The sequence below is a fragment of the Diabrotica undecimpunctata genome, chromosome 10 (genome assembly GCF_040954645.1).
Source record: "Diabrotica undecimpunctata isolate CICGRU chromosome 10, icDiaUnde3, whole genome shotgun sequence".
NCBI lineage: Eukaryota > Metazoa > Arthropoda > Insecta > Coleoptera > Chrysomelidae > Diabrotica > Diabrotica undecimpunctata.
In genome coordinates, this window is record NC_092812.1 from 33,832,532 (window position 1) to 33,848,354 (window position 15,823).

The window sequence follows — 15,823 nt, forward strand, 5'->3', positions numbered from 1 at the left end:
AATAAAGTCCGGGAAATCTTCATCTTTGTGACATCAACACCAATCATTGCCGGAGCCCCATCTGTCGTTATTAAAACGAGGTTAAAAAGAGACAGATTAATCTTACCGACAAAATGTTTGAATTCCGAGAATAAATTAATGCCTCGTATTCTGACTTTTATGAATATTATTGTTAGCAACTCTTGAGAAATCATCAAAGACCATCCGAATAAAAATAAGTAACTCTGCAATGTCCATTATAACCAACTTCTACCTTCCGCGTCCTGCGTACTACTCATACAGAGTAGACACTTCATGAGTCGCTCGCGATGATCGATTCAAGATTGCTAGCACTCCAATAATTATCGTAATATTTAGGACGGGATTAGGTAGGTATATTATACCGATAATTTTTTCCTTGCCGCGATCGACTGACCTAACCTGATAACTGCATTTCTCGATTTAAATTTCTTATGTCGGAGTCATCATCATCATCATTAGCCAATATTTGTCCACTGCTGAACGTAGTGCTCCCATAAAATTGTTTACCAGACTATTAACTCCTATACTCCAGAACAAATAGAAAATGATATAACAACCTTAAAAATAAAAAACTGGAGAAAAAAAGCACGAAACAGATCGGAATGGAGAAGAATCCTAGAACAGGCCAAGACCCAAAAAGGGTTGTCGAGCCAGTGATGATGATGATTAACTCCTTATGATGAAGTACTTTGGAATAAAAATATAAGCAAAGAAAACAACTCTGAATATATACCACCATTGTAGAAGGCATAATCAGATATTGTTGAGAATTATAGCCCAAACGAATATGAAAATACATATAACAGATATAAGAATTAGAGAGATCATGGGGTAAGTCACACAATAACCGATGAAATAAATATAAACAGTTAATCTGATATAGTACTTCCCAAACAAATTATAGAATAGAAACCAGGTGAAAAAAGAAAACGCGGAACTCCTCGACAAAGTTGGATAATCAGAGTAGACGAATATTTGAGAGATCGACGAATAGAAGAAGATGCCTGCAATGATCAAATATACAAAAAGAAAAAGTTTTTCCCGGGACATTCTGTAAAATACAACTATTCCGTCTATACATTTCTCATATAAATCATCAAATCAAGTGTACATTGGCAATGTCTAACCTATTACAAGACCTTTTTTTATTCAATTCTTGGCACCATTTTTTGGCAGTGGACAGAGGAATTCTTTTCTTACCGTTGGTATTTATAACAACAGCTTTATTTAACCTAATTTATTTACTGTCTCATAGAATGAATTTTGTCGTGTTTTTGTTCTCCATGCATAGTTCTGAAAAACTTTTCGGTATCAATGTACCTCTATCTTTCTAAACTCCTAGAAAATATAAATTTACCTCCGGTACTTGTCACCAAAGTTAAAAATTTACAACTAAAGGGTTAACATTTTCATGAGTTTACCTATTTCGTTTAATTCTGTGCTCTAGATTGAGCTTGTTGGTCTGTATTTATTCAGCTCTGACAATATTCTCGCTTCTTCTTTTTCTTAAAAAGCCTATGCCCTATGGATGTTAGCGACTAAAATATCTATTGTCACTTTATTTGCTGCTGCTCTAAATAGTCCAGTGGTAAATTGTGAAAACCATTTTCTAAAATTATAAAGCCAGCTAATTCTTGGGCCCACCTATAGTTCTTCTGGCGCACTGCATTTCTGCTTCTTGAATTCTACTCTTTTTTTAGTTCAAGATCCAGTTTTCTTTATATGTCAACTTTTAGTAGGGATAACACCAGCTTTTAGAACAAACAACAACTTGGGCAAATATATTAAAAACAACAAGAGCCAAAATAAAAAGCACTTACACAGTGGTGTATACAAACTTAAATGTGGCGACTGCCCGAGAACTTACATCGGTCAAACTGGTAGAACCTTTTCCAAACGTATAGCAGACCATAAAGGGCTTTCAATAATAGAAAAACAGATTCTACATACGCACTTCACCTTCTCGATCATAATCATTCTTTTAATGACGAATTTTATCTTTAAATGTTTCATCTACATTACTTACCTTATCTCTATTTTGTTATATCTGTAGGTACTCCAATATTGCAATTTCTTCTCATTTCAAATCATTCTCCCAAATATTTATTTTTATATGATATTCAACTTGTACTTCCATGTACAAGGAACAAACTCTGAATCTGTAATTGGAATAACATGTGGGATTGGGAATTACATAAACAATATACCTCAAAATTACATACAAGAGTTTAATAATCATCCGATGTTTAATCATATTGTACACTATTGTTAAAAACAATAATAAATACATTTTGTTAGTTGATTTAAATTAATTGTATAAATACTAAGCTAAATCAGTTAACGATAAAAGAATTTGTGAGACTTAATTCCCCACGCTAGATAAAATTATAAATAAACTCTAAAATATATGGAAAAAGTGTAAACTGAACTTTAAAAAGTACTCCAAACTAATAGACTACCATGCAATTGGAGCCTGGAGCTCAATGCTGCTTAATCATGTTTAAGTCAACTTATTAAAGATGACATAAACAGCTAAATAAGTACTAGAAATCTCTGGAATAGCTACATAATGTATGAAAGAAGGATTTATAAGAGAATATTATTAGGAATAAGATGTCCAGACGTGCTTATCATAGTTAGACAATTAGGAATTTGATTACATTAATCAAATTTAATGATCACAAAGATATTTACAAATATACTTAGACCCAACCAAGCAGAAATGCGAAATTAATAATAAATTACATTGTAGTGAATAAGTGAATCAAGAAACGGCCATAAAACATGAACACGAAAGGAACCAGAGTGCGAAACTGATTATCCCCCTCCCTCTGGTAAACTCCCGAAATAAAAACGCCATAAAAAAAATAAAAAAGACTGCATACCACAAATGGCTATCGACGAAAGATGTAGAGGACAGGCGTTTCTACGCCTATCTATTGATAGATACAAACCATGGTCACAAAAGTCAAAAACGCCACCTGGGAAAATAAATCAAAGGAGGCATGGAAAACAGTGAACAGTTAATAGATAAAACAAGATGGAAAAAATACTACAATTAACTTCTAAGTGAAAGTTAGATAGCCTGTAGACCAAAAGGCATTCCCAACAGTTTTTACATAATTCTTTCGTGACCATGACCTCCCTCTAGAATTAATAGAAGCACATAGTAATATCTACAAAATGGGCAGCAGAAAAGTTATTAAAGAATAGAATTGAGCAAGATTTAAAGAAGTCGAAGAACAAAATGGTTTCAGAGCAGGAAGATCTATGGATAGCATTTTTACCTTGTAGTAAGTAATAGAGAAAATATTGGAATACGATCTCCGGACCCTCTTGGTATTTATTGACCTAAATAAAGCTTATGATAGTTTGCCGCTTTCTAAACTGTAGACCGCCATGTAAAATGAAACCCCAAACATAAGCGATGAAAAAAAAGCTGCACAGGCATTAAAAAAATATTGATAAACTAGAAATTACTATTGTGGACATACCTACTGAAATGACTATTTCACAAGGTATGTATAACAAGAATATAAATGTTGTACAGACCACCTAGGGGAAACAAGGGTAAAGGCATAGTAAGTTTTGTTGCAAACTGTCTGATGATCTCTTACTTTACTAATAATGAAATAATAAAATAAATAAATAAGCCATATAGAGTAGCTAAAATAAGATTTGAGGTGACACAATAAATAATAACAATATCTAAAACTTTTAATTAAACATATGAGAATAGCTCCAACACCTAAACAAATTTACTAAAATTTTTTTTAGTACAGTATCTATCAAGAAAATATTTTTTATTATTTCCAGAAAACAACTGTGTTAAAAAAGTTTCGAGTACACGTTAAATCTAAAATTATTTTTTAAAAACATTGTCAAAACCAACGATATCATGAACCTTTTTAACAATAGAATTCCTGCCGACTTCATTACTATACCAGTCTCCGAATGGTACTTGGTAGTACCCACTGACCGATGGACTGAACCCTGTACCAGTACTTGGAGCTCCGTATGCGTTGCTCGGAGGACCATACGAAGGCTTGGGTGGACCGTAAGTCGGCTGAGGCGGTCCATACGAAGGACTTGGAGCACCGTAGGTTTGACTTGGATTAGAATATATTGGAGACGGAGGTGAATATCCCGAAGATCCCACTGAGCTCGGTCCAGCACCGACTCCGGAGGGGCTGTAAGTTATGCTGATGCTTTCGTAGCCGTTGGATGGGCCGTAACCTAGAAGTTAATAACTAAAATATTTATTTTGGATGGTATATAACATTTCTAATCAAGAAAGTTGATAATGCTAACCCTAGCAGTTATATAGAAAAAAAATATTTTGAAGAACAAACAATAATGGAATTGCCTTATGGAGGATAAACTAAACATAGAAGATATGGAGATCTCTTGCTATACAGAAGTATACTTCATCTGATAAAGCTTTTGTAATAGATAAAAACTATTCCAGAAGCCTTTATACAGGAGAACAACACTGTTTTCAAAAAAAAGTGTACTAACAACGATGTTTTCTTCAAATAACAAATAATGGATAAAAAAATTGACAAATTATTTGAAATGGAAAAAATTTATACTCAAAACACTTGGTTAGATTTATTAAAAGTAAGTATAGAAATTTCCTAACCAAATTCAGCTTGGCAGTGATCTTATTTACGGAAGACCTTTACTACCGCCAAAAATATGATGGTTTTGAGTGTGCAAAAACAGTTGCTCTAGTTGATGGTAAATGTAGTTATAAATATATTGCAAGAATCCTTCGTGTCAATTACCACCATCAAAAGTGCACCTACGTGAACTTTTCAACAAGCTGGTAGAAATAAGCGTAAGGCAGAAAACGCAAAGCCACTGCTATTGATAAAAGATTTCTTCATGTTATAACTTTGTAAGATCGTGATTTAGCAGTAGTTTAGATGCATTTAGATATAACTAGATACAAATGTTAGTATTTGTACAGTTCGCTGAAGATTGAAGAAGTTTGATTTGAAAGTTTGTAGACCAGTAAATAAAACAAAATTATTTTCACTTTTGACTGACTAATCCATATTATGCTTTCATTCTCCAGACGAACAGAGATTTGGAGAATGCACTTCAGTCTCCGTCTAAGCTATGAAGAATATTCAGTAATAGTATGAGCAGGAACAAACCGACATGGAGTTGGTGATCATCGATGAATTCTTGACGACCCACTGATATATTAAGTAGATATTATTGGACTTTTCATTGCAAGGGCAATGCATGTCTAGGACTGAACAGTTCAATGCAAAAACAGAAAGAGATGCAAAATAATTACGACAGCAACAAAAGTACATAGTAAGCAGTGATTGCAAGACTTAGATGATGATGATGACCAAATTTATCAATAACGTGAATAGTGTTTAAAAGATAATTTACTTACCATATCCAGTAGTATTGTTAGTATTATTTCCCGTTCCTGTAGTATTCCCTTCTATTAGCATAGTAATAATAGTTGTTGTGCTAGGAGTTGTACTAGTTGTTGTTGTAGTGGTGGTGGTGGTTGCCGTAGTAGTGGTTTGAGATGGATTGTTAGTTGTTGTTTCCTCGTTTTGTTGTTGTTGTCTTTGCAGTATCTCTTGCTGCCTCTGCAGTTGCTCTTGCTGTCTTTGTAAAGCTTCTTGCTGCCTTAAGAGTAGTTCTTGATGTCGAACTTTTAAAGAATCAGTGGTACTTGATGTGGAAGGTTCTGTTCTATCAATATCGTACTCAATCTCATCATAGTCATCGTGGTAAATAACCTTTTGTGGTTTTCGTGGCTTATACTTGTTTCGATAACGTTTTGGTCTATTAGTGGAAGTTGTTTTGGTTGTGGTAGTGGTACGCCTTTTCTTTTTATAAGGTGGTCTAGTTGTATACTCATATGATTCATAGTCGTACTCTTGACTTTCTCTGCTTAAATCACTGTAGCTGTTACTGATGCTACTTTCGCTTTCTTCGTAAGAGTCAACTATTGGTCTCTTCTGTTGAGGTACCACTTTTCGTCTTGATTGGTATCTTCTAGTTGAAGTTGTAGGTTCTTCTTCTTCTTCGTAGCTATCATAGTAGTAATCCGGAGTTGTAGTTGTTGATTTTCTCCTTTTTTGGGAAGTATATTTGTTATTTTTTCGAGGTTTCGAATACCTACTTGTACCACGTTTTACTTTTCTTGATACCGGTGTCGTAGAATTTGCCAAGAAAGCTAATAATCCTACTGGTAATGTTTTGGATTCAGCAACAATAGGTTCATCATAGTGAGGTTTCTCTAAACTATTGCGTGATATCGGTAAAGGAGCAATTTCATCTGTTAATATAACAGGAGAGGGTGTTTCACCCTGTTCAGTACCATCGACCTCGTCACCCTCTCCTATAATTATTTCTGTCGGTCTCTCATTTATATTCACAATTTGTTGTTGGTTTGCTGTCGGTAGGTGATGATGGTGATGAATATGCTGAATGGTACTATCGGTAGATTCAGAAGAACCAACAGGAGCAGGAGGTCCGTAAGGATTGCTCACGGAATTCCAGTAGTTGTTACTGTCATGTATTTGGAGAGGTTGCTTTTGAAGCCATGGTACTGGATCGTAGCTAAGACGCAGAGCTCCAAGAGGTGCGTACTTAGCCAACACGTTATTAGAAAGTACATTTGCAAGTAACAATCCAAAAAGGGGAATGTAACCAAATCTTGCCTGGCGGTGAGCTGCTGGATGTTCAAGGTTTGGTATGACTGAAATAAAAAGGATACTCAATTAATATTTTAAAATAAATATATTATAGAATATATAGCTTAGAATATAGCTATAGAATAGAATATCTTGGACATATAATCAGAGGACCAAGATATGAGTTCCTTCGGCTAATTCTCAACGGTAAAATCGAAGGAAAGAAATGGATAGGACGGAAGAAACTTTCTTGGTTGAGGAATTTGCGGCAGTGGACAGGTTTGACAGCGGACCAATTGCTACACGTAGCGCAAGACCGAGATCAGTATAAAAATATTATAAGCATGGTAGTCGCCGACGTTCCGTAGGGATATGGTACTCTAAGAAGAAGATATAGCTTAGTTATTATTAATGTTGAACGGTTCAAGAGATTTGTTAACCACCTCTTCTCGCAAAAATGTTAAGAAGTAGTGATATTAGACTGATTTCTTTTTGAAAATTTCATTTAGTTCTGTGGATGCACTGTGTTATTTTCTAGGGATGTGGTGTTAAATACGATTACAGATCGAACAAAAATTGGCCCAAGGACTAATATATTAAATAGAAGAAGAAAAATCCAAAATCAAAAGTATACAGGGATTCTACACATACTAAGTAGAAAATGCAGATATGGGCATAATATATAGCACAGTTAATGAAGACAAAGAGAGAACAGAAGCACCAAAAGAATTTAGAGATGAGAAGGATTTACGAATCAAAACACAAATATTGCAGAATTTATCGGCATGATACATATAAGAACACAAAATTCTTATAAAATGGTGTGGACAAATGGGAGGATGCTACATTAACAAAAGGTTACAAATAACTTAACTTAATAAAGTAACTTTTTAATAGCTATTAACGTCATTATATAAAACAATTCCCGAATAGTTAAAGAGCTAATGTATAGTACATTTGACGAATTTGCTACTATATTGGATTAGGGATGAAAGCTTTTACTCAAATGGTCCGCTGTGCTGAGAAAAATAATTGCAATAGCAAATTTTTCCAATATTTGAAGGACTGTCGAAGACAAGCAAAATACTTTAGGATATGTTACGTTCATTTCTAAGTTTTTACAATCTTTTATGACAATATCAACAAGAAGAACGCTTCTCTTTGTCAGAAATAAGCTCAAAACGCATTAAGGACCTTCGTAACAGGTATTATGATCAATATATTAAATTAATTCGATATCCAAAATCAAAAACGTCTGATACATACACAGAAAAAGTGGACGCTTTCCGAGAAACTTCCATGACAAGACTTTTTGACACTGCATCGTGTAAATGCATGACTTTTAATTCTTGCAAATGCCCTAAGAATCATAAAGTACCTATTATCGAGCGTCCTTTCCTATTAGACCAGAGGGAAGAAAGAAAAATGATGATAAAGATGTCGATAAAATACTACCATTCAATTACATCAATGATAGAAGTCCTTGCAAAAAAAGAAAGATGTCCGAAATGAGTATACTCTATATCCTATACCTTCAACATCAACTTCGGAGTCTAATCAAACCTATAATACAGTACGTCTCCCAAAACTCGCAATTTGCGATAGATATGGAGTTTCAAACCGATTCGCGGCTGCTATTGCTACTGCAGTGTTACAAGATGTCGGCCTATTATCCTCCGAAGAGAACCGTTTGGTTATAGATAAGAGCAAGGTACGTCGTGCACGAAATAAAGCAAGGCAACATCTACAAAGTAATGTACACCAAAGCGCTCTAGAAAGTATTTAGATAAAACCTTAACGATTGAAAAGAAAAATGGTCGTTCTTATCGAAAACTAGTATCAAGAGAACATATTTCTATCATAGGCCAACCAAACTCACAATATTTAGGACATACGACACCAGTAATTGGAACCGGAAAAGCTATATGTGATTCTCTTCTTAGCTTTCTTTCAACCAATAATGTGAAGCTAGATTTTCTGAAATGTATAGGATGTGACGGAACTAATACGAATACTGGATGGAAGTTTGGAGCAATTCGATTTATGGAGTTACGTCTACAAAGGCCTCTTCAATGGTTTATTTTCCTACTACACGCAAACGAATTACCTTTAAGACATTTATTTAGTGTATTGGATTGGCGAACCAGCGGACCTCGGGGATTCACTGAGCCTATCGGAAAGACACTGAAAACCTGCGACCATCTCTGTGTTAAAGCGTTCATCCCTGTCTCCGGTAACATTATTTCTCAAAAAGAAGATGTGATAAAATCTTTAAGCACCGATCAAAAATACATGTACGAAATGTGTCAGGCTGAAGAACTCCAGACATTAGTTGATTATATCATGAAAGTCTACGCTCCCGTATGGTTCCACATCAAAGCGCAATCTTCGTGTGAAATGGGTCTCAAACATCTTTTTAAATTAATTCAATACTCCAGATGCTTATCAGATAAAATGAAAACAGTTGTTGATTCAGTAATACAACATAATTTAAAAAAGCATTTATAGCAAAAATTTATAACGCATTTTTTGCCCATCCGGAAAATCTTTTGCTTGCTATGATTACAGACAACAGAGGTTTCGTCAAAGAATTAGGTCTAAGATGTATCATAAAAGCAAGAAAGGAATCACGTGATAAGGTAAGAGTGTTTAAAGTTCCAAAACTAAATTTCAATGCAACAGACTACATTGAAATGATACACTGGACCGATTTACTAGTAACTTCACCTCCCTTTCTAGGAGACATTACCGACTCAATTCTTGTGGATATTTTGGTAAAACTGGTACCTGAGGCACCTATCACTGTAACAGGTGAAAAGGCTCGTGATGGATTAATTCGTACCACACTCGAGTCTAGAAGTCTTATGCCATCTTTTGATTGTAAAGCTGAATTTAAGTGTTAACATTGCAATTTTTCTCAATTTATTATATTTTTTACTTAAATCTTATATTTAGTGTACCTATTTTTTTCTGGATTTGTCAAAAATGTATGTTTTATTAATAATAAATATTGTTTCTTTTTAAACAGGTTGTTTAAATTTTATTTTACCCTTTAAAAATCATAGAAAAAAAAATTGAAAAATCTGACATTTCAAATGCAGGTAGAGGGCTATAAACTATATTGAATTAAAAATCTAAAAGCATTATCTCAAACAATTCAGTATTGTGCAACTTTTAAAACCTACCCACCTATAAAATTAAAAAAAAAATTGGCACGAAATATCATACCGAGAAAATTTGTATTTGAAGTATAGTTTAGTTTTGGGTTTGATGGTAATTGCAGTTCTGTTATGTTTCTTTTTGAGAATAATATGCATTTTGTATTGTTTGGGGAAAAATTGTATCCAGACATTATAGACCAACGTTCAACGGATGTTATGCATTGCTGAAAACTTTGACCGATAGTGCTAAGATATTATCCTTTGATAAACACAGTCATGTCATTTGCATAAAGTCTATCTACAACTGGTTTCTTTAAGTCTTTTAAGACGTCGTTCATAGCGATTAAAAATAACGTAGGGCTCAGAACGGATCCTTGTGGGGTGTCATTTAATTGTTTCTTGATTGAAGATATTATACCAGAAAAGTAAACATAGAATTCTCTTCGAGATAACAAATTGCTAATGGTATTTATCACATTGCCTTTCAAGCCCCAGTGCTTTATTTTATTTAAGATCATTTTATGGCATGTAGAACCATTTACTTTATTAATGTCAAAATAAATTGCTAGACATTTATCTTTAGTAGCAAATGCTTCGTGAATGACTTTCTAGGTCAACGATGTTATTAAGTGTGTTTCTGGATGGGCAAAATCCGGATTGTTCAGATTTTTAACATATATAATATCGGCAGCAGCAGAAGGAGCACCATGTTTGGACGTTATCGAGATTTTATAAGTTATTTGAAAAAAAATGTAGTCGGGGTGTCTGTAATTCATGCGGCATTCATCGACAACATTTAGCAGCTAAAAATCTGAATACTAAAATACATAATCTCTTAAATTGGTCATGCAGTAAAACGCAGTAAATGAAAATCGTAGCAAATTATTATATTCCAGATTATTCGCGGTAAAAACAAGACAGATTTGACCTGACCAAGCCAAATGGATTGACTTGTATTTGAAACAAGGTGTTCAATCTTTGCGACTAAACAATCGCGCGACTACAAATCGCAAGTGAAGGGCTAGCCTTAACCTTCATAAACACGACCGGGTGCAGGTGCACCCCAGTTATTAATTCTTGTAGATATTATTATATTATTATATTTTATTATTGATTTGCGTATTTCAACGACTAACTACGGGTTGAAAACATATTTTCAGATAAATACTGACGGTTATTTCTCGCACATCTGGCCACTGGGTTCTGGGATTCCTCAATTTACGTGTGAATGGCAAAATCGCTGTAGCAGCAGTGTGTTAAAAGATACACATATGTCCAAATATTTTGAATATTGGAATATTTCATCTTTTTATTGATTTTTATATATCAAATATATAAAAATCATAATAATAGTTAGACATCATTTTGTTTCAATTTTCAACAATTCTAAATAAATCTCAAAACCAGATAAACGATACAAAAAAACTATTTATTCTCTTGGAGTGAAAAACTTACACAATGTACAACTTACATTTAAAAATAAATTAGTATAGAAAAAAACAATTTTTAATAAAACTAATAATTCGTATTTCCTGTACCATTGGCCTGTATGCATGCCTGTAGGCGATTTGGCATACTGCCGATTAACTGGTCGAGCTGGACTTGCGGAATTTTCGTCCATTCTTCACGGGCAGCATCTTTTAGTTCTCGAAGTGTAGTAGGGGAATTGTTTCGCTTCTTGATGAGTGTTTTGAGAATGTCTTAGGTATGTTCAATAATGTTCATGTCGGGGGAATTCGAGGGCCACTGTAATGTAGATATTCCTTCTTCTTCCAGAAAATTTTGTACTGCTGCTGTTCGATAAGGAGGTGCGTTGTCATGCATAAACACAAATTTATCACCTACTGCCCCTCGGAATAGACGTACGACAGGATTTAAAACTTCCTCGATGTATACAGCACCAGTGCCACTTCTCTCCAGAACCAGCAGTGGCATCCGTGTACCACTCATAATACCACCTCAAACCATAATACTGCCACCTTCAAATGGGACACGCGGTTGGGCTGTTTCTAGTCGGGCTTATCGTCTTGGGGCCCTCCAAACCAGTGTTCTTCGCGAATTAGATACCAAGCCAATTTTTGAGAGAACATCACGTTATTCCAGTTAGGACCATGATGCACCATTTCTCTAGCCCATTGCAACCTTACTATGTATTTTGTGTTGGTAGGTTAGTTTAGGAACACGTAGCGGTCTTCTACGATACAAATTTACCGCATTTAGTATGCGTGTTATTGTTTGCCGTGAAATATTCAGTCTTTGAAGCCTAGAAATTTCTCTGGATATACCACTTGTAGATTCCAGACAATTTCTACGAGCTATCAATGTTATTTGCTGGTCTTGTGCTGCTGTTGTAGATCGACCTCTACCACTTTTGGGACGATCCTTGACGTCATTTGTATCCTGGATTTTTTTTAAATTTTCTATACAGCACTCTGAGTAACATCAACAGTATTCGCGATTTAACTTTGACTAAAGCCCTGTTGTAATAAAGAAATTACTCTAGATCTGCCAAAATGAGATATCCCGTTTCTAGGCATTTTTAAACGGCTCAATTAAAATTTAAACAAAGACTGAAATAATGTGTAAATACGCTAATCAGTTGAATGTGACCAAAATCATACAAAAACGATTTAATTTTTTTTATCATTTTCATTTAAAAACGCTCTAGAATGAATATCAACAACAGTTTTAAAACACCATAGGCGTAGATATATTATTTGTATGTATTCCAAACTTTTGGACATATGTGTAGATGTGCATATTTTGCATGGGTCGTTCGTGTACATAAATACAAATAAGCAAATCATCATTTCGAAATGAAAAAAGCTTACCAAGGAAGAACTATTGGTGTTACTCAGAAAAGTTGACTGTGACAGTAATTTTGATAGTGATATAGAAATGGATATAAGGACTGAAATTTATACAGAGGAAGATGTATTGTATGTTAGTGATAATGGAGATCATGCTGCAGATTCCGATGATCTGTTAGGTCAATCTTCAAATTTAGATTTTTTGATGTTTCTAAAGATAGTAGTGAGTAAGCAAAAATGCCATTTGGGACAAAAGGAAAGCAAGAAAAACCTAATATACTAATAATTCCATCAGGTTTGACAACTTATAGTTCCAAGTTTTCACGCATAAAAGAAGCTTTTGAATTGTTTGTGTCACCATATATTATGGAGGATTTAATCTTATTTGAAACAAAGAAAAAAGCTAATATTTACTATTCTAAAAGGGGAATGAATTTTAATCCTATTTTTATTTGACAACTTTGAAACAAGGAGACGTTTAAACTTTCAGACTTTTTCAAACTGTCAAAAATCGTTTTGAGGCAGATCTCTTTGCTTTTAGAGCATATATAAAAATTATTCTGGGCAAGTAAGGATTGAAAATATGATCGATGTCTGATTGCGATTCTTCATATGTATAGCAAATATGCAAGTCTATTTAGATTTTGACGAAAAAAAAAAATATGCGTAGTTAAATATTAAAAAGTGTATATTTTTAGAGAAAGTTGGAAATTTACCAGAGAGGTCCGGGACACAGGGTAGTTCCGGATCTAGTAAATAATTTACCTGAAGGCTACGGAATTAGAACAAATAACTTTCTTATCAGTACTGAATTAGCTGAAAAATGGTTAGAAAAAAGTCTTAGCTTGGGTTATACTTTGCGGAAAAACAAAACTTACATTTTCAAAAAACTACTTCCTTCGCGACAAAAAAACATTTTAAAAGCATGTTTGCTTTTATGAAAAATATAACCTTAGGTTCCTATACACCAAAACAAAAAATTCATCAGATATTTTATTGACAGAATATAGAGATGACAAAGTAAGTGGGGCGGAATATTATTATAAACCAGAAATAATTTTACACTATAACAGAACAAAGGGTGCAGTAAACATACCTGACGAATTGAAAAAAGAAAACTCTACATAAAGAAAAAGTAATGAGTAATCGATGATAATATTTTTGTATTTACATTTATTTGAATGAAAAAACCCAAATTGGAACAAGAATCGTTTGAATAATACAAGAATGTTCATGTTGAAGTTAGGGAACAGTTGACTAGAAAAAATATGATTCGCAGATACAATCATAAAAAATCATTGCATTCTACAGTAGAACAATACATGATAGTTGTTATCCTGCCAGAACTGAACGTAAGAGAAGAACAACCGCCTCCAATAATGAGTAGCCAAGGGTGATGTTATTTATGCAACACATAAGGACAGAAAATCTCAACAGTTTTGTAAAAGGGTAATTAGTTTGTTTGTTTAGAGCATTTAAATAATAAAACTCTTAGGGATATATATATATATATATATATATATATATATATACAGATGTTTCACCACTTTTTGGTAAAGGGTTTTATGATAGCTATTTTAAATTATGGTCGGAAACTGACCCCGTTTAATTAATAAATTAATGAAATAACTTAATTATCCGCTATGTTTATTGGTTTAATTTGGAAAATTTCATTTGTAATGTCATATATGCCTGGAGCTTTATAATTTTTAATAATAATAATAAATTAAATAGTTCAGGAAAATCTAAAGGGTAACTTTTTTGGAGTTACAATATTCTTGTCAATCCTATTCCAAATTTCAGCTAACTGAAAGACTGCGTTATTATGTTACAGCAAATGGCTTTTCGAATAAATTTAAAGAAACTTCGAGCAGATCAATATTACAATAATTATCATTAATACCTCTTGAATGTTGCTTAAAATGCTTAAATCCATTATTTTTATTTTGGTACAACAGTGGTACAAAATTAAATCAAGATATGGTAGAATTATTTTGTTTGAAATAATATTGTGACCATTAATTGTAAAGTTTTCAAATTGGTCAAGAATTAAAATTATATAGCAAGAGATCTGTTATTTGAACAGATTTTCCTGCCACTTCTTAAAATCTCCGGTCTAAAAGTTCCTTTCCAAAGATACACTATACAGAAGAATCTATTTAAACACTTACATTGTTCTGTAATATTAAATGCCATTTTTACTCAAACACAAACACTCACATCACATGCTACCTGTTCGGTAGCTTACCTTGCAATACCACTAGAAAGTCAATGAAGAAAGTTTATATATGTTAATGCGGGCTATTTGCAAGAGTACCCTTATATTGATACAATTTTGTCATAACATTTATGCTTTTCTTTTTATCTCTCAGATAAATTTAATTGTTCATCTAGACGTTTAATTAAAGTGGTATATAACGGAAATAAAAGATTTATAAAAAATCTTTGTAGTAAGTTAGGGAGCCCATAATATTCATAATAAAACTATCGAAGGTAGTGTAATATAGTAATATGCTTGCAGTAAGTTAGATTTCAACCATTTCTCATACTGGTTAATTATCATTACGATTTTGAAGCTGCCCTAACTCTCTTATCCTATTCTCTCTCTCATTGTAGCATCAATTAGTGCCACTCTTAGACTTCCACTAATATATCCATTCTGAAATTTACGCTTTTTGTCACTCTTATAATTCATCTAAGCATTTTCATATACTGGGTGTTTCAAAAAGGTATGTCATAAATTAAATCACGCATTCCGGGGATAAAAATAAATTGATTGAATCCAACTTACCTTAGTCCAACAGTGTACACAAAAAAAGTTACAGCTCTTTGAAGTTACAAAATAAAAATTGTTTTTTTGTATTATCTCCTAAACTACTCGACATTTTGTAATAAAAATGGACACGTTACTTTCTTGTTCTGAAAGCATTTTTCATAAAAAAGAAACAACACATTCTAAGCGCACAGAAAAATTTAAAGGGGGGTGTGCAGCACTAAATCAAGGCCATTGTACTATTGCCATTGGCCATTGGACATAGGCCATTGTAATATCAAAATTTTTAATATTAATCTTATTCGCACAATAAATGATAGCTTCAAATTATTTACTATTATTGATGGAATTGTTTGTAATTATTGTATCCGTAAAAACTAATTGTAA

The 15,823-nt window shown here is 33.4% G+C and overlaps 1 protein-coding gene across 1 annotated transcript; it reads right to left on the reverse strand.

Moving 5' to 3' along the window:
• Positions 1–2,253: 2,253 nt before the first annotated feature.
• Positions 2,254–14,917, reverse strand: LOC140452404 (uncharacterized). Its single transcript, XM_072546633.1, has 3 exons — positions 14,835–14,917; positions 5,435–6,757; positions 2,254–4,257 (listed from the first exon to the last, which is right to left on the reverse strand). The coding sequence occupies exons 1-3, from the start codon at positions 14,857–14,859 to the stop codon at positions 3,884–3,886; spliced, it is 1,722 nt and encodes a 573-aa protein (XP_072402734.1). The 5' UTR covers positions 14,860–14,917; the 3' UTR covers positions 2,254–3,883.
• Between the last annotated feature and the right edge of the window lie 906 nt (positions 14,918–15,823).

What these genes read in the sequence shown, in the direction of transcription:
- LOC140452404 (XM_072546633.1), bottom strand. Translation starts at nt 14,859, where the DNA reads ATGGCATTTAATATTACAGAACAAT. An exon ending in ATTTAATATTACAGAACAAT is followed by an intron (nt 6,758 to 14,834) that starts GTAAGTGTTTAA and finishes TTTTTATTTCAG; the next exon opens with TCATACCAAACCTTGAACAT. An exon ending in TAACAATACTACTGGATATG is followed by an intron (nt 4,258 to 5,434) that starts GTAAGTAAATTA and finishes ATTAACTTCTAG; the next exon opens with GTTACGGCCCATCCAACGGC.